The sequence below is a fragment of the Lepidochelys olivacea genome (assembly GCF_965140295.1).
Source record: "Lepidochelys olivacea isolate rLepOli2 genome assembly, chromosome: 1".
Taxonomy (NCBI): Eukaryota; Metazoa; Chordata; order Testudines; family Cheloniidae; genus Lepidochelys; species Lepidochelys olivacea.
This window is the reverse complement of record NC_140411.1, coordinates 61,961,480-61,981,833: the sequence shown is the minus strand read 5'-3', so window position 1 is coordinate 61,981,833 and position 20,354 is coordinate 61,961,480. Positions and strand designations below refer to the sequence as shown.

At 40.3% G+C, this 20,354-nt stretch overlaps 1 protein-coding gene across 2 annotated transcripts in view; it reads left to right on the top strand.

The window, feature by feature from the left end:
• Positions 1-20,354, top strand: part of GTF2F2 (general transcription factor IIF subunit 2) — a 127,865-nt gene that overhangs the window by 103,747 nt on the left and 3,764 nt on the right. For both annotated transcript variants that reach the window (XM_084636579.1, XM_084636578.1), the window contains one exon: positions 7,320-7,463. In XM_084636579.1, coding sequence (XP_084492705.1) covers positions 7,320-7,463 — 144 coding nt within the window. The remainder of the gene's footprint in view (positions 1-7,319; positions 7,464-20,354) is intronic.

Genomic DNA, 20,354 nt, shown 5'->3' with positions numbered 1-20,354 from the left:
AAGTGTCCTTTTGATGGGCCACTTAATTTGAATAGTCCCTCTGAGATGTGCTGGGTAACTACCTTGTGGGCATTACCCCAGGAGCAAACGTTTGAAATATAGGTATAGAGCCAATACTTATAACTTCAAATACAAAAATGATACATGCATACAAATAACATAATTATATTCAACGAATCATAACCTTTCCATAGACACCTTACATGCCACATTTCGTACAAGATTTGTTGCAAATATATAACAGTGGTTGTAGCAATGGTCTGTACGGTCATATTTTAATAAGATAACATCACACCATATTAGGGGGTTATACTACTTTGACTATATCACTATAATTAAAGCGGTAACTTTTGTGTGTAGACAAGCCCTAAAGTTTTAGTCTAGTTATAGATTACAGTCATGATGCTATTGATACTACAGCTTTTAACAGTCTTGTTACACAGTTGTCCCCCCAGGCTGTTACTAGATCTCCTAGGGGATGTCTACACAGCAGAGAAAAACCCAAGTCTGGCCCATGCCAGCTGATGTGGGCTCATGGGGCTTGGACTGCGGTGCTGTTTCATTGCTATGTAGACTTCTGGGCTCAGACTGGAGCATGGGCAGCGTGTGAACCACTGGCTGGGGGAGGCTAGCCCCCAGACTCACGCCTCTTCCACCTGAGGCCCTGCCCCTTCTGTGCCCCTGGAACCCACATCCTCCCCACCGCGACCGCTGGTCCCTACCTCGGGCTGGCTAGTGCCCGCAGCCCCCTCTCCCCAGCCCCGGAGTGGCAGGAGAGAGAGAGCGCATAGCGGTGGTGCTGCAGCCTCCCCAGCACGGCAGGAGGGAGAGCACGTGGCACCACCACAACCCTGGGAGGCGGGGCCCTGGGGGCGGAATGTGGGCAGAATGTGGAATGAAGCTTGAGCTCTGGGACCCTCCCACCTCACAGGTTCCTAGAGCCCAGGCACCAGCCCAAGCCCAGACGTCTACACAGCAATGAAACAGCACCGTAGCCCAAGCCCCATGAGTCTGAGTTGGCTTGCCCATATCTAGTTGCTGTGTAGGCATACCCGTAATGAGTACATGGTTGTAATATGGGAGTACCCAAATTTTAACATTGTCAGCAGTTTGCACAGCTGTTCGTGTTGATATAAACATCCAGAAGACGTACGTATCCGGTATGGTTAGTTGTAGAACTTTTGATGGAAAAAGCATATTAAAATAGATCATGTACATCATATCATCCCTCCTTCATTTCCCACCCCCAAATGCCAGTGCAGGATTGTTTTCTTCAGTAACTTCTCCAGTCTGCTGAATCTAGGTTTAGATGTCCCAAATGATGAGTCTTCTCCCATTTCTCTTAAAAGATCATTCCACAATCTTTTAAAATCTCACAATTAGATTTTTCCTGACTTTTTCAGGCTGAAATTATTTTCTTAAGCTCATCCCAATAGTCTCAGTTATACCACACTGCTCTAATAAGGGCAGCAGTTATCAGAGGAGAGGAAAGAAAAAGGAAAATATGAACTGATGTGGGAAGGGGGAAGAAGGACAATCATCTACCATGGAAGAGGGAGAGTCCCAAGAAGGGTAAAAATGAAAGGAACAATAATACAAATGAAAGGGGTGGAGCTACTGACGGGAAGGTGCATAATAAGTGAGACAAGAGTATAACTCCACCTCTTCGCCCTCCACTACCCCATGATGGGAGGTACAAAAGGGAAGGGTAGGAAGAAGAACTAGAAGTGGGCAGGGGAAGTGATATCTACAATCTTTTTTCTTCATTTTTTTGAATGACATCCCTCATCCATCAGTACGAGAATGGAGGGGGAGAGATTCTTTCTCTCCCAAAATGAAATTAAACCCTGCCTTCTCACTAGAATATTGTAAATTATAAAATTTATCATGTAACTGGTAAATGTAACTTAGAGTTTTAGTTCTTTGGGGAAGGGAATTTCTCCTTATGTATTTATAAATGCCATGCTTGCCTGTAGTGTTATAACAATGTTCTCACGGCTGTGAGACTTCTGTTGCTTTACTGTCTTTTATCATATGCTAACAAAGCTCTCTAGGCTCCACTAACTGTGTCTACATCACTTTCAGTTTGTCTGTTTTAACAATGCTAATAAACAGAATAATATCTGTTAGGTGATAATACAGTCAATAAGACCACCTCTGAGTTAATTTTTTAAAAAGTTATTACTTTTACGTGCAGTGCAAAATAATTAACTTTACCTAATAATCTTCAACCATTTGTACCACAACAAGAGTGATAAACACCTAATATATGGAGGAATGTATTATCAAATCATGGTCAAATAGTATTTATTTTCATTTTCCCAAGTCTCTTGAAGTCTTAAATTGAATCCTGCAGATATTGCTCTGTATGGAGCTTACCATGGCCTCGTTAGCAACAAGACTTGTATAGTCTGTCAGATGCTTTTGCAGCAATATTGGTCAATATTTCAAGCCTGAAATCTGACTGACTTTAAGATTAATATAATTTTGCGAGGCCTGAGCCCTAAGAGTGAGATTGTAGCATGTAAGTTATTGCCTGCAGTGATGGGGTCCCGAGACATTTGTTTCCCTCATAGAAACAGAAGGAAAAGCTCTTGGTTTGGGGTGTCTTAATTTTGTTCAGCCCTTAGAAACTATGATGATGGGCACTAAATTAAAAACATAGGGAGGGCATTTCAGAGGCATTGTCTCTAGATACATCCTTTCAAAAGGTGCTGCATCTCTTCCCACAATAAGAGCCCAATCCACTCTCATTCCCTCTCCTACTTAGAGTGTCACTGAGCAAAGTGGTGGGAAAATATCTTGTCCCTTTCCCCCTCCAAATACAGGTCTATTCACCATCTAGCTCTAAACATCTTGATGTTGGTTTAATAACTGTCCCCATTTCCTTGTTGAGAAAGTTTCTGAAGTACTCACTATTTATGTAAGCTTCAGACAATATTTTAGGGATTTGTGCTCCCTTTAGGTGTCTCTGCAGACTAACAGACCACATTAATTTCAAGCGCTTATAAACATGAGTGGGAAAATAGCACTTTACAGTACAAAATATAGTGATGGGAAATTAAATTGTATGTAGAGAACCTTAGCAGTAAATAGTGTTCTTTCTTTAAAGGGTATTCATCCATATTATTACCAGTCCCAGACACCTGTCCCACATACATAGACATCCCCTGGCCCTCAGGTACTGGAGAACTTCCAGTCAGGCTGAAAGAATTGGGCCCCCAAAGCCCTTCACCATCTTTCTAAGACCATTGCTTCCCCTTGTACTGCCGTCACTCCCCATTTCCAGCATCCATCACTGGTTACCACTCTCTTCCCTCACCTGTCAGTTCCTTTCCTTTAGTAGCTTCTCTCTCCGCTTTCAAATCAGTTGCAAGCCCTGCCTGTCACTAGCCTCTCTTCCCCTGTGACTGCTCCTATTTGCTGCTGCTGTTTCCCATGGAGACCTCTTTTCTGTCCTTTGTTGGCATGGACCTTGCTTACCCAGTCCAACCCTATAATTTTCCCAGTCTCTCTGCACAAAGCCTATCACTTCCATTTTTCTGCTTATGCATATCCACAGAACTCCTCCAGCTTGACTCAACCTGATTCATTTTGGCTGCATTTACACTGAGAATGTCTGAAACTCTCCCACCTGTGGTATAGTATTGGTACAACTCCACTGTACTAACAGTGAGAGTACTAAATATAGGCTGATCTCATAGATTTTTACCACCCTGCCATGTAACCCTGCTCACAGCCTGGCTAGACTACATGATTGAAACACCAGAAGTCACAAGTACCATGTCTTACACTGATGCTCCTGCTGTTGCTGAAAAAGTAGAACAATTTTCAGAAAAAGTTTAGAGTGTAGACAAGACCTTACTTCAACACGCAGCGTGGAATCTCTTCAGCAAATGCACATTTTGTTGAACTTCAGAATACCAGGCAGACCAAGAAAGCCATTTTGAGTTGGACTGTGAATTTCATTGTTAAATTAATTGCGTTTATTTGTTCGCTAGAGTAGCTTCTTTGCAGGATGAAATGATAATTGTAGGGGTGTTTCACTGAGTACAGAATAGTTCTTTATTTTAAAAAAAAGAGTTTTGAAAAGAATATAGAACCTTTTAAAGCTTCTTTCAAATGTTTTTTTAGAGAAAACTTTTTACTTTCACCTAACACATCTTTTTCATCATCTTTGTATTAACCATCTGCTGAAGAAATATAATACATGTCTGTATTAATGACGCCTTCAAATAGGGCATCTTGGCAACCTTCCAGTAAGTCTAGTGACACACTGTGAAGGTAAACAAAGAAAGAAAAATTGATCTTGTATAAAGGATTGCAGGGGATGAAACAGCAACTTCAGTGCTTACCAGCCCATCCCAAAACTACACCCCATGGTATCCAAATATACTTGGGGCTAATTTAGCTACAACTAATCAGGAAAAAGATGTTGGAGTCTTCATGGATAATTCTCTGAAGACATCCATGAAGTGTGCACCAGCAGTCAAAAAAGCAAATGGAATGTTAGGAATAATTAAAAAAGGGATAGAGAATAAGAGGGAGAATATCTTATTACCCTTATATAAATCCATGGTATGCCCACATTTTGAGTACTGCGTACAGATGTGGTCCCCTCATCTTGAAAACGATACACTGGCATTAGAAAAGGTTCAGAAAAGGGCAACTAAAATGATTAGGGGTTTGGAACAAGTCCCATATGAGGAGAGATTAAAGATAGATAGTGTTCTATCCCCGATAATGTCACGGCTAACCTGGTGGCTGAACTTTGTGACTTTGTCCTTACCCATAACTATTTTACATTTGGGGACAATGTATACCTTCAGATCAGCGGCACTGCTATGGGTACCTGCATGGCCCCACAGTATGCCAACATTTTTATGGCTGATTTAGAACAACGCTTCCTCAGCTCTCGTCCCCTAACGCCCCTACTCTACTTGCTTTATATTGATGACATCTTCATCATCTGGACCCATGGAAAAGAAGCCCTTGAGGAATTCCACCATGATTTCAACAATTTCCATCCCACCATCAACCTCAGCCTGGTCCAGTCCACACAAGAGATCCACTTCCTGGACACTACAGTGCTAATAAACGATGGTCACATAAACACCACCCTATACTGGAAACCTACTGACCGCTATTCCTACCTACATGCCTCCAGCTTTCACCCTGACCACACCACACGATCCATTGTCTACAGCCAAGCTCTGCAATACAACCGCATTTGCTCCAACCCCTCAGACAGAGACAAACACCTACAAGATCTCTATCAAGCATGCTTACAACTACAGTACCCACCCGCGGAAGTGAAGAAACAGATTGATAGAGCCAGAAGAGTTCCCAGAAGTCACCTACTACAGGACAGGCCTAACAAAGAAAATAACAGAACACCACTAGCCGTCACCTTCAGCCCCCAACTAAAACCCCTCCAACGCATTATTAAGGATCTACAACCTATCCTGAAGGATGACCCAACACTCTCACAAATCTTGGGAGACAGGCCAGTCCTTGCCGGGAGACAGCCCCCCAACCTGAAGCAAATACTCACCAACAACCACATACCACACAACAGAACCACTAACCCAGGAACCTATCCTTGCAACAAAGCCCGTTGCCAACTGTGCCCACATATCTATTCAGGGGACACCATCACAGGGCCTAATAACATCAGCCACACTATCAGAGGCTCGTTCACCTGCACATCCACCAATGTGATATATGCCATCATGTGCCAGCAATGCCTCTCTGCCACGTTGGTCAAACTGGACAGTCTCTATGCAAAAGAATAAATGGACACAAATCAGATGTCAAGAATTATAACATTCATAAACCAGTCGGAGAACACTTCAATCTCTCTGGTCACGCAATTACAGACATGAAGGTCACTATCTTACAACAAAAAAACTTCAAATCCAGACTCCAGCGAGAAACTGCTGAATTGGAATTCATTTGCAAATTGGATACTATTAATTTAGGCTTAAATAGAGATTGGGAGTGGCTAAGTCATTATGCAAGGTAGCCTATTTCCCCTTGTTTTTTCCCATCCCCGTCCCCTCAGACGTTCTGGTTAAACTTGGATTTATGCTGGAAATGGCCCACCTTGATTATCATACACATTGTAAGGAGAGTGGTCAGTTTGGATGAGCTATTGCCAGCAGGAGAGTGAGTTTGTGTGTGTGGGGGGGGGTGAGAACCTGGATTTGTGCTGGAAATGGCCCACCTCGATTATCATACACATTGTAGGGAGAGTGGTCACTTTGGATGAGCTATTACTAGCAGGAGAGTGAGTTTGTGTGTGTATGGGGGTGGGGGGGTGAGAGAACCTGGATTTGTGCTGGAAATGGCCCACCTTGATTATCATACACATTGTAGGGAGAGTGGTCACTTTAGATAAGCTATTACCAGCAGGAGAGTGGGGTGGGAGGAGGTATTGTTTCATGGTCTCTGTGTATATAATGTCTTCTGCAGTTTCCACAGTATGCATCCGATGAAGTGAGCTGTAGCTCACGAAAGCTTATGCTCAAATAAATTGGTTAGTCTCTAAGGGGCCACAAGTACTCCTTTTCTTTTTGCGAATACAGACTAACATGGCTGTTACTCTGAAACCTGTCATAAGAATGTTGGAAAGCCATAATATCTCTTCAGTATTTGCAGGATGTCCTAGCTCATTGCCTGTTGGATTTTCAGTGGAGTGCTTTGGATACAAATGTCTGTGTACTGTTTAAAACAAAAAAGTAGACTGCCTGGATTTTTGTGCGCATTCTGTAGTTTCTGTGGAGTCCAGCTGTTATGCTGTAGGTCTTGGCAATCAAGATGGTATTTTATAACCCACTTTATTGACTGGTGCAGTTTGCAAATGTTGCTGACTTGCTGCTCTTTTGAAGATTTCTCAAATTTAAGAAACATAGACTTTCAGAATAATTATAGTGTAATAAATCACCAAAATGCACCCGAGAATGAAAATAAGTTGACTGCGTCAAGAGGTGTACACTGAGAACTTCTGAATTCATATCCCTGTTCTGACACTGGGATGTGAACTCTCTCTAGCTTTGGACAAGTCACTTAATCTCTCTGCATCTGTTCCTTTATTTGTGAAGTGGAGTTATTATTTATCTATGTGTTAGAGGTACTAGGGATTGATTGATCATTCACATGTTGATTTTTTGGAAAGGAAAGGCAGGAAGTAGCTGCAAAATGTTTTATTAAATAGATGGGTTTTTTACAAAATAGATACTGTAGTACTCTGTATAGAGAAATACCCAGAGATTGTGTTGCATGTACATCTTTTTTAAAAAAAATATTTTAATTCATAGATTGAGTATGAAAAAAAGAAAAAAGAAGATGGAAAACGAGCTCGGGCTGATAAACAGCAAGTGTTGGACATGCTTTTTTCTGCCTTTGAAAAACACCAGTATTACAACATTAAGGACTTGGTGGACATAACCAAACAGCCTGTGGTATGTATGTGTTTATAATAGCCTTCGTAACATATTTTTCAGTAATGACCACCACAAAATATATTGATGATTAGGAATATGTCTTTTATACTTACAGTACATAGTCTTAAAAATATACCTTTTAAATGTATTTATTGTGTGTTTATAGTAAAGAGAGGAAAGTTGGCACACAATTTTAAGATACATTTATTCAGAACTAAATAGATATGAAATACTGTGGAGATTAATTCCTCCCTTGGCAAAGAGATGGCTAAAATAATAGATCTCTTCTATGTTTGGCTTCTGTGTTTTAATGCTAGAAATCAGACTCTTTATCTATATAAATAGGTAGAAAAAAGTCAAGTATCATAATATCAGGCCCCAAATACATTTAATATTAAATTCTCATTATTGCCTACATTCAGACTTTTAAAATTCCACTTTTGGGAGTGGGGGCAGTTCAGGCTTTTTTCTACCTCATTTGTGTGTGTGAGACTGTTTAGGATGAAAATAAAACAAGAAAAGAAACACAAAAATACATACTCAAAAATGGGCTTTGAGGGAGTAGCCCTATCCCTTCTTTCCCTTGATGAAATGACATTCTACAACCTCACTCCAGCCCTCCGATTTCTTTTCTGTTTCCCTTTCCCATCCTGGCAGATCCCAACCGCGGCTTCTGGCAAGTGCCAGCAGCCTTCTGCAGGGGAGAGACTGCCTTTTATGCCCTGCTAGTTCTGGCAGCGGAAGTGGAAAAGGAGTTTCACTTGTAGGATTTTGCCTCTTTCTCCAGTTCCCCGGGATTTCTGTCTTTATGGATACCCTCAACAAAGCATCATGAAATGCAGAGCTGCTGTTCAGCCTGTCTAACTCCCTAGTTCTCTCCCTTATGCACCCACCCCTAGAACTGTAAATAGCCTGCTGAACACAATAGCAATCCCTGAAGACCAATAGTAGGAACTGCAGCAGCTCTGGCTAATTTCCTGAGCTCCTTCCAGCACTCCATGTTATATACACAACACAAATAGTGGCCCAAATTATAACCTAAAAGTATTAGATCCCTATATTCCTTATTATAATACACTGAATACACATCAGTTTTGCTCACTTAATACGTATCAAATGTGGAGATATGTAAGTAAATAGACTGTCTGTGTGATGCTTTTGCCGGAGACAGAACAGGAATGGAGTGTTAGAACTTAGTAAGTAATCTAGCTAGATATGCGTTACATTCTGTTTGTTTAAATGGCTTAGAAAATAAGCTGTGCTGAATGGAATGGATATTCCTGTTTTTGTGTCTTTTTGTAACTTGCCTAGAGGGATTCTCTGTGTTTTGAATCTAATTACCCTGTAAGGTATTTACCATCCTGATTTTACAGAGGTGATTCTTTTTTACTTTTTCTTCTATTAAAATTCTTCTTTTAAGAAACTGAATGCTTTTTTCATTGTTCTTAAGATCCAAGGGTTTGGGTCTGTGGTCACCTATGCAAATTGGTGAGGATTTTTATCAAACCTTCCCCAGAAAAAAAGGGGTAAGATTTGGGAGGATTTTGTGGGGAAAGATGTTTCCAAACGAACTCTTTCCTAAGAATAATAATAATACCGGTGTTAGACGTTTGGTGGTGGCAGCGAAAGTCCAAGGGCAAAGGGTAAAATAGTTTGTACCTTGGGGAAGTTTTAACCTAAGCTGGTAAAAGTAAGCTTAGGAGGTTTTCATGCAGGTCCCCACATCTGTACCCTAGTGTTCAGAGTGGGGAAGGAGACAGTTATTTAAAAATTTTAACCAGTTAAATGATGGAGTGACCTCCTTGAGCAAGTCCACAAAGCCATGATTCTCTTATTCAGGCACCTGAAGGCTGAACACATAGAAGAAACAAGCTGATTAATTCATCCATTTCTCTGTTTCATTTATTTATTATATGAGTAAACTCTTCATCTGTTTGGAGTGGGAGGGTGTAGGGACACAAGCTGAGAGTTGGTGTGGGAGGAAGATGAGGGCTGAGTTGTGTGGAGGGAATGGGGAAGGGAATCTTGTGTTCTCAATTTAAAAAAAAAAAAAAAAGATAAAAATATACCAGTAATACATGACCAATCATCATCTTGATTGCTTTGCTTATATGTTGTACCCCTTAGTCACACTTTTTTGTCCTCATCTTTTCAGGCTGTTCTTATTGGGAGCAGGGACTTTGTCATCTTCTGTATTTGAAAAGCACATAGCACAAACTGGGCTCTACACCAATTTAAATAATATCTGTCACTTTCGTTTTATTTCCATGAAAGAAATTATATTCTGCTCATAGTGTGGTGGATCTACATTAATTAATTACTCTAATCTCAGTGAGCTCTATTGCTTTTAACCGTAAAACTCTTAATAATGATACAATCTACCTAAATTTATATTTTGTTCCAACCCAGCACCACGTTTTCCTGTTTACTTGCACTGAACCTGCCCATTTCTCTGAAGACTACCAAGATTTTACAGCTGTTAAACCCTTTCCCTCTCAGTATGTTCTGCAGTGTCCGTTCAGAAGAACGTGATATATAGTTGCCTCTTCCTGTTTACTTTTTTGATGGATGTTTGCCATCTTTGTTTGCTGATTCCCCTACACCAAATATTAGTGGGGATAGTACAGCCTGTGCTTGGCTGCCTTCCTCTTTGTTCACATGATATCCAGTGTACTGATAATTTAAAAACATTCTTTCAATATGCCACCGACCCCACCCCCTCCCAAATTAACATGCTAAGTTTCTAACTGTTTCCTTTAAGTACTTCTCTAGTAAGCATTTTCTAAATGGAAACAATTCCATTAGCAGCTATCAGCTATTTGTTTCCTGCCCTTCAGCCCATTTTCATTCCAGTGTGCCAATTTTCTCGGTGCCCCGTAGACATTAATCTCTAGTGTGAAATATTTTTTTCCAAAAATATAGTATCTGTTCCTATTTCCCACTGTGGCTTCATTGTTGTTACAGCAGCTCTGCTTTCCGCCGGCGCGTGCACACATGCATGCCAACAGGTCCAACAGGTATTTCCTCTTCCCACTTATTGTAAAGAGGTTGGCTGTTAATTAAACTCTGCATAAGTGTTCACGGCTTGATTTTCTAAAATAGCTTTTAAGACTTTCTTGGTATGTAATTTTTCCTCTAGGTTTCTAAATGTTGTGGTTATTTTCAGAATTGACTAAAAGGTTTTGCCAATTCTTTTTTCAGCTGTGCTAGAATTAATCTATTGATGCTTATCTCACCGGGTGTTAGTGTTAAAACTTCACGTAGCAAAACAGTCAAAAACTTCGTGAATCAAATAGCAAATAAATGCCAGTATTTTTGGTGTGATTGTAAACAGCATCCTTCTGACACTTTTGAAGCATACATTGGTATATGTTGGATCTGACATTATATTTATTCTGAAGTCCTGTAAACACAGAGCAGGTCTCTTGTGAATTCTAGTATATTTTATATTTTTACTTCAAAATAATATAAACACATACAAATTACACTATGATAATAGTCAAATCTACTCTCCTTTACCCTGATCTAAATATAGAGTAACTCCATAGAGGTTGTTGGAATTGTTCCAGACTTAGACTGAATAAATAACAATGAACGGAATTTGTCTGGTGTGTAAACAATAAAATATTCACTAAAGAATAGGACTACTGTGTCTAATTTGAACTGTATTTTTTTATAAATGGCTAATAGTGAGGACTATTTATAACTATTTCTAACACTTAAGCTCAGTCCACTTGTTCTCGAGTATTTTTGCATTCCTCATAAGTTTTGGAAAACATTTTTCAGAGCTTAGATGTTGATGCATTTTGCAGCTTCCCCAAGTAAGTTCTCACTATAATGCCATGCTAACATTTCACTCTCCATTTAAAAAACTGCATTGAGACTTCTCAGACCTTAAAAAATGCAGTAGCAATAAGAGCGTCTTATGCTGTAACTCCAGTCTTTGAAATTTTGGAGACAGTTTTCCCGAACAAAAAAATTGAAAGACTTTGTGTGCGAATGGTTTACTAGGTGGGCTCCTTTTTACCTGTTTTATTGCAGAATATTTGAACAGTATTGGTGCAGTAATGTCTGATCTCATAGCTCTTAGTGCATGTAATAAATGTCATGGGGTAACGTTAAAATAATGGATATTGCTGAAGAACAGAAAACAATGAGCAGGAGTTGGTGATTTGGTTTATTTTGAGATTTTTCAGACAAACCTCTGGAAAATACTGTGCGAGGACATCAGACTTCCTTACCAATGCAGCCTGAGCAGTGGGAAGTTCAAAAGTTGCTCTGAAATCACATTCTTCTCATTACTGTTTATTTTTCTGTCAGTGGGGATTGGTTTTTCAAATACTCTGTATTGCTCTAAACTAGAGGTTTCCAGTTTAACTTTTTAATAAAGTTCTTTTTTGTTTCTGTTGCCCTTTTTTAAATTTTGCTGACAGTGGTAGCATTCACTGGTAGTAGCATTCTCCCTCCCATACTTTTCAATTGCTCTTAATTTTCTCAATTTAATGTGCCACAAGTTTGAGATAATATTATATTTAGAGGCTTTAACTTGGTGAGGTTGCACAAATATGCTGAATTTCATTTGGAGAGAGTTTTCAAATATACAGGACGTGCAATGTTGCCAAGTTAACACTATGTTTTAAAAAAAACTTAAATTTTGGCATTTCCTGACTTTTTTCTCTGCTTGTTTTCCTTCATATTGCATTAATTAACTCTTGCACATAATATTGAATATGCTTGAGTGTTTTATAATAATCTGTAAGAGATAGGCAACAAGTTTCTTGGAGAAATTGCCCTTTTAATTATGTTCTGACACTTGTATACGTGCATATAACTCCGACTAGCTTCAATGGGTTTAGAGCAGGTTTAATTTCATTATCGCTTTCTTCACTTCAAAAAAGTTGCTTTTATGTTAGGGAGCAAGATCTGAAGCAAAGGGCAAGGGTAGAGAGATAAAGAAGGATGTGAAAAGCAAAGAAGGGGGACAGAGAATGTGGGGCACTGAGGAAAAACTTACTGTGTCACAGCAAAAAATCAATGTGAAACTGATAATCAGTTGGCCTTAAGAACATTTGAGACAAGTGGCAGATGAGGCCATCCAGATATCAGGAGCATTTGCAGGTGCACTTATGCTCAAAGAGAAGTCTCTCTAAAAAATATACCACTCACTTCTGTCCCTGTGGATTTAAAAGTGGACAGAGCCATCAAGCAAAGGCTCGGGGACTAAATCTTGGGCCTGAAGTTGAAAAATGAATTGAAGATACACAATTCATGCATCTAAGAGCATCTGAACACTTTTGCCTTATCTACTTATGTACTTACATAGAAAATAATCTAGCATCCCCTTCCACAAAAGTACGTGAATCCCTAATAACAACAACCAGATTCAAAAAATAGTTTTAACATCAATTACGAGTGTGGAGATGAAGGTTGTCTTTGGTTGAATGACGACTACTTTTTCAGACTCAGCGGTGAGATTCAGTAATGTTATCTACTTATTGTTTGTTGCCAAGTAATTTTGTAACGAGTGCTGTGTATTCAGTGAAACACTACTAGTTAATTTATTGACGTCCTTTTTATGGTACGGTATCTGCCCCAGAAGACTCTTGCTTTTGTTGTTAATTTCAGCTCCAGCATTTTCAAGGCATTCTCTTCACAAAAGGAGAATATTTATGGAAGTTGTCTTGAATCCCTGATCACTTACAGTTTTGCTTCAGACTGCAAAAAAACCCAACATAAAACTTACTTGTGGTGATATGGGAATTCTAGATGCAGACTGGTATATTTATTATGCTCACTTGTGTGTTAATACTTAGACAGTCAGGCTAATCTAACAGTGTAATTGTTCCAGTGGAATAGAGCTGTTTTGGGAGGTACTGATCACAGAGGGAGAGGTGATCTTTTAGGGTAGGCTACGCAGCCAAAAAAAAAAAAAATCTCCATGGCAGCAAGTCTCTGAGCCCAGGCCAGCTGACTTAGGCCCAAGCGACAGGGCTAGAAATATCAGAGTAAATATTTTTTACCCTTCCAGACCCTCCCCTTTCATCAGGTTTCAGAGCCCAGGTTTCCACCCAAGCCCAAATGTCTACACTGCTATTTTAGCTCTGCAGCGTGAGACTCATGAGCTTGAGTCAGGTGACCCAGGCTCTGAGGCGGTGGATCTTTTTTTTTTTTTTTTTTTCCCCTGTGTAGACATACCCTGAGGTAGCCAGGGCCAAAGCCCGGGAGGGTTTTGAATATCAGAACAGAGACCTTGAATTGGACTGTATAATCAAAGGGGAGCAAGTGCAGATGGTAGAGAATGAAGTGATGGACTCATGATGATAGGTGTTGGTAAGCAGACAGAAAACCGGAGCATTTTCTTCCGGTTGGAGCTTTTTCAGGGCACGTGGTTTCATTCCAAGCGATGAGTTTCGCTAATCAGCCTGAAGGTCACTAAAGGCTTGCATCTCTTGGCCAGGAGCAAGTGCAATAGCAATCTTCAGGCCAGTGCAGTCTTCAGGCCACTCACAGATGAAAGTGGGTGGCTTAGTTACCATGCCTATTTGAGCATCCAATAGCACTGAAACTGTCAATAGCACTGAGTAATCCAAAGGATGCTTAGGCTATAATATGACAGGTACCTTTGATAGTGCAGGATATTAGTGAGTAGATAAATTCTCTTTAATGACTCCATTGTGCCATCTGGATGCTAATTTCCACTAGGCATTGTGAAAGCTGGGAGATGGAGTTAGGTTAGGTGTAAAGGAGAGGAGGGGAATCAGGTTGTAATATGCTTAATCTTGACACTTCAGCCCATGTCATTTCACGCTCTCCCACCACTAATAATAATGTGGAGTCTTGAATTTTGTCTGACTCTGCAGAAGAGGCTGTTAGAGATGGGGGAATAGTTGCTTGTAATGACCTTCTGGACTCGGACCGTGAAGAAGGATCTGAGCCAAAGGGGGATGGCGTTTTATTTGTAATTTTAACTAAACTACTTCTCTGCTCAGTATTTCACAGTTGGAAGAGTTGTTCCAGGAATTTAAATTTTCTAGGTAACAGCAGTAGTTTTTGTATAGTAGATCCATTATGATGGAGGGGTGACAGCACTTTAGTTAAGATTGTGTTACAGAGTTGGGTTTTAACAGAAGCTTTAAAACCTTTATTTTTGTAAAAATCTCTTTGAAATGGCAAAACCCAAAAGATAGAATATAACCTTTGAGCACTGTCTGACTTGTTCATGGTGATTTGGTGAAAAGTGAATTGATACAGTGAGAATAAGGGTTTTAAAATAGCGTCTTTTGGCAGTATTTCCCCTACGGGATTACCTTTTCTTTGTACCCCTTTTGCAATAAATCTAAAAAACTCTTGAGACCTGTCCTCTGGCAACATTGTTGCTCCTCATATGCTGATTCCTAAAATTTCAGTTCTACATTGATAGTGTTTGTCAACAGAATATTTTATAACTTCTTAGCCGTAACATAAAATATGTGCCAAGCTGAACCCATCACATTTTAATTTGATGACAAATCTGTTGCAGTGTGAATGCCAAAAACTACTGGCTGAGGCTAAAAATAAAGAGGTTTGCACACTCTCCCCCCCACTTCACTAAAGACACCCATAGCCATGGGGAAATTACTCTGAAGTGGGAAAGGACACTAGGGATTCAAATCTCATCTCTTTGGTGCCTTAAAGGATTTAAATGTCCTTGCTGCTTACTACCCTTGTATCATTCACTACAACAATGAATCCCAACCTAGAAGACAGTGAGGGAAGAGCTGCTGACTGTTCAGGTAGTCACTGTTAAACATGCAGGGCTGCTCTTGGTGTACTTGCTTTCAGTAATTTTAATGGGCAAATGTTATATTGACCCAAGGAATACACTGAGGCATATCAGTCTCTCTCCCTTTTCCAGGGGGTCAACATACGAACAGTCTGAACATATTTTCGCTCTGAGTCATAGAGAGTAGCACCACTGCTTATCCCTGACTTCTGGAGGGCTTTTCCACTGAGGTACACCAAAGCTGTGAGGAAAAACTAGGAATTTAGCTAACAAACACTGTTTTGTGATAGCTAAGCCTGTGGCAGGACACACCTCAGCAATGTTACAGCAAAATGACTTCCCAAAGGCATGCATTGTGTGACAGTCAGATGTGTTGATCTGATAGTATATAAATGATAGGAAAGCATTTGAGGTCTCTGTTAAGGATTTGTGCTAGAGTGCACAAATTTGATGGAGATTGAAGGAAAATTCAAATGCTTTTCTTTTAAATGTAGTGTTGATTTACATTACGGGTAGTTGAGGTCTGTGAGTTTTTGATCAAGGGAGATAATATTGTATCTATACTCCCCCTTAGTTTCTCTTGACGAGAATAAAAGGTGGTTTCTAAAATATGTTAGTTAGAACATTGCTACCTAAAACATTCTTAAAATACACCTTTCTATTCTAATCAAAAGAAACCTTAGAATCAGCGCTCCTATGAAGTGTTCACCTTTTACCCTCTGTTCCTAAACTTCCTGCCCCCTCTCCGCAATTGTGGAAGAAGGGAGAGGTTCCCCTACCAGTTATTTTTTCTCTTTAGTCTAACTCAGGACTCACTGAAAACAAAGGGAAGTTTCTCAAGCAGGGAAGTGCAACAAAAACAACCTAATGAACTCAATATCAGTCCTGTTTTGCATTGTTCTTGTGAACTTGTTTTTACTGTTCCCACAAGAGAGACTTCCTTTGTTACTTTCTGATATAATTTTGAGTTATACTAAAGAGAGAGACGCTAGAATTGGCAAATAATCTCATTTCTACTCATGCCCAAATCTCCCAGCCCCTGCTCTCCAGTCTTTTGGCGCTGGCAGGGAGAAGGGTATATGTACAGATATGGAGAATGCTTAGTTGTTTTCAAAGGGTTTGGGGGTGCAGCGATTTCATCTACAACTTATTTACAAGGTAAACAAAACAAACTCACTTAAAACAATTATTGACATTTTTAAAAACACATCTTGTTTTTTAAAAATATTAAGCTCTAACAGTTTCTAAATTCTGTTTAAACTTCATTTTAATTTTAATCCTATTCACAGTGTCTTTAAACCATGTTTAAATTGAGTTTTAAAACCATGCTTCAGGTAACAGTTTAATCCCACAGTAGACAGGGTCTAAATTCCCTTAAATTTCCTCACAAAGATCAAATAAAGTTAATCAAATCTTGTTCTCAGAAAAACCTGTCTGTTCTGTTTGATCCAAAAAAATAAAGTGCCTAGTTCTTTGAATTCTGTTCAGAAATGCCCATAAGTATTGTATTCCTCACGCTATGCTTTCTGTTCCACAGAAGCATTTTGCAGTTGTGTGACCTGTCTTCTAAGCCATAAATACATCAAATCAATCCAATAACTGTCTACATATATTTGCTTAATGTGGTTATGTGGGTATATAGCTTTTGTTGTGCTTCATTCCCATGGACTTCAGTGGTAGCTGTGCACGTCTTCAAGAGCAGAATTTGGCCTTGATTCCATAAATAGATCTTAGTCCCAAACACTCTTAAACCATGCCAGGAAGTGCAAAGTTGCCTGTGCACGGGTGCACAAGAGTTGAAAATGAATGCATGCCTAATTCCATGTGTGCATGCTTCAGTGTACTTGCATGCAGTTCCTGTTAATTGTATGTATGGCATGCATGTTTTTGAAAAGATTTTGCACGCTACCAGTATCATTTTAACAAAAAAGCTCACATCATTGATCTGCACGATCTAGAATCAAATATGAATACTCACTCAGGCCGCTGAAAAGTCTGTCTAGTTTGTAATATGAAGGCAGCTGTATATTGTTTGGAAGGAAGCTCATCTGTTCTCACAGATTCAGTAATGTGCAGATTCAGATTCAGTTTCCTTTAATCTGTTGCTGCCACCTGCTGGGGTTAGTTCTCTACAGCACTTAAAACTCAGACACTGAAGAGTCATCCATGCAGTACAAAATGAACGCTGTGTTCTTTGTTTGCCATTTGTACCAATGATCGTTTTAATTGCAGACCTGGAAAAGGATAATGAAAAAGCAGCTTGTTTGTATGTGTGGTTATTAATCCAGGTTTATTTATAATCATTACATAATAATCATCAGAATGGATTTTTAAGAACGATTTTCCTACATAAATCTAATTAGAATAACATTTTTACAGAAGTGGTGGTAGACTATGCTTTGCTTAGGGCTTGGCTACACTTGCGAGTTTACAGCGCAATAAAGGAGCCCCAGGTGCACTAGCTCACTATCCGTCCAAAACTGGCAAGGTACGTAGAGCGCTCTGACTCCGCGGCTACAGCGCTGCTGGTACTCCACCTCGGCGAGTGGAATAACGTTTGCTGCGCCCCGCTGGAGCGCCGCGGCGTCAGTGTGAACGAGGTGTTGCATTACTGTGCTCTGATCAGCCTCCGGAAACGTTCCATAATCCCTTTAAGTCAAGTGGCCACTCTTGTCATTGTTTTGAACTCGCTGTAGGAATGTGGATATGTCCTTTCAAAGCTCCATTTCTGACAGCTGGCTGCTTATCTGCTCTGGGACAGAGGAACCGTTACTGAGGAATGCTGCTTGCTCTGAGTGAGAGAAAGAGAGGCGGGGGAAGGGGAGGGAGGGAGGTCTGCTGCTGTCTGAACTTACAAGACAGCATGCTGACATGCTCTCAGCCCCCCAAAAACTCACTCTCTCTCCCCCCACATACACACAACACACTCCCTGTCATTCTCCACCCCACCCCCTGCATTTGAAAAGCATGTTGCAGCCCACTTGCATGCTGGGATAGCTATCGCAATGCACTGCTCTTTGTGGCTTTGCAAGAGCTGCTAATGTGGCCATGGCAGTGCGCTTCCAGCTGAGAGAGTAAACACTCAGCAGGGTTTTCCCTGCTGCTGTCTCCGAAGGCTGGTTTACTCCCAGTGCTCTACAACTGCAGGTGTAGCCATGCCCTTAGTAAAATGTTGATGTGGGAGAATACTAATGATCAGAATCTGTAAAAGATAGAGAGCACATCTTTTTTAAGTTTCTTAAAGCCAAAATATAAAGTTGGCCAAATCTTTCTTGCATACGTTCACCTCAGGCTCTGCTCCAAGTAAAACTTGGGAAGGAGATAAAATTGCACAAGGAAGAGAGGGCAGGCTGTTGTATCAACAAATGTCTGCTTTCCATGGGCTCAGCTGTAAGAGAAGGATCAGGCAGACGTTATCACTTAGTGTCACTAGAGATGTAAAAAGCTGTAACAATTCTAACAAACGCAGATCAATACATTTTGTAGAATGAGTTGGAAAGTGCTCACACTATACCTGTGTCAGGGTATAAATCTTATGTAGTGATTCTCAAACTATAGTTGCTATAGTATTCCAGGGTAGGCAGTACCTGAATATCTAATCCTTTTTAAAAAAAAAGAAAACAAGCCAACAGCAAAACTTTCCAATATACATTATGAAGAAGCAAAAGAGGCCACAACCCCAATTTTTTTCTTTGTACTTGATCTTTAGATGCAATCATTGTTAACTGTTTCACGGTCAAAAAACTGATTAGCTTTAGCCAGCTTGTAAGCTCTTTGGGGCAGGGACCAATATCTACTTCTGTTTGTACAGTGCCAGAATAATGGGGCCATGATCTTGATTGGGGACTTGGGGCACTGCCATAATATAAATGGTAAATATTTTCATAAAGTCGGGGGTAAATTATTATGGACCAATAGCCACACTTTAAAAATGTATATCTGGAACAAATGAAATCCTAACAATCGTATAAGTCTGTTAGTAGGTGGGGTTGGTAAAATGTAAGTAATGATGAAGGGAAGGCATTTTTCAGTACGTACATGTTCTTTATTTGGAAGAAAACAAGATGATATACTCACGTCTTAAAGGGATGACTTTGTTTTATCACAATTATTCTGACAGTAGTTAGGTAGGATGTTAAATAACTACTAAAGTTAAACATTTTAAAATCTGCCAGACCACGTAACTTTCACCCAAGAGTTTTAAAATAATTGACAAGCTTACAAGAAGTGTAAGGTTGGACATATGACCAGGGAAGAGTATAAAAATATTGCTCGGGCATGTAGGAATGATATCAGGAGGGCCAAATCGCACCTGGAGCTGCAGCTAGCCAGAGATGTCAAGAGTAACAAGAAGGGTTTCTTCAGGTATGTTGGCAACAAGAAGAAAGCCAAGGAAAATGTGGGCCCCTTACTGAAAGAGGGAGGCAACCTAGTGACAGAGGATGTGGAAAAAGCTAATGTACTCAATGCTTTTTTTGCCTCTGTTTTCACTAACAAGAAAGCTCCCAGACTGCTGCGCTGGGCATCACAAAATGGGGAAGAGATGGCCAGCCCTCTGTGGAGATAGAGGTGGTTAGGGACTATTTAGAATATCTGGACGTGCACAAGTCCATGGGGCCGGACGAGTTGCATCCGAGAGTGCTGAAGGAATTGGCGGCTGTGATTGCAGAGCCATTGGCCATTATCTTTGAAAACTCGTGGCGAACCGGGGAAGTCCCGGATGACTGGAAAAAGGCTAATGTAGTGCCAATCTTTAAAAAAGGGAAGGAGGAGGATCCTGGGAACTACAGGCCAGTCAGCCTCACCTCAGTCCCTGGAAAAATCATGGAGCAGGTCCTCAAAGAATCAATCCTGAAGCACTTGCATGAGAGGAAAGTGATCAGGAACAGCCAGCATGGATTCACCAAGGGAAGGTCATGCCTGACTAATCTAATCACCTTTTATGATGAGATTACTGGTTCTGTGGATGAAGGGAAAGCAGTGGATGTATTGTTTCTTGACTTTAGCAAAGCTTTTGACACGGTCTCCCACAGTATTCTTGTCAGCAAGTTAAGGAAGTATGGGCTGGATGAATGCACTATAAGGTGTGTAGAAAGCTGGCTAGATTGTCGGGCTCAACGGGTAGTGATCAATGGCTCCATGTCTAG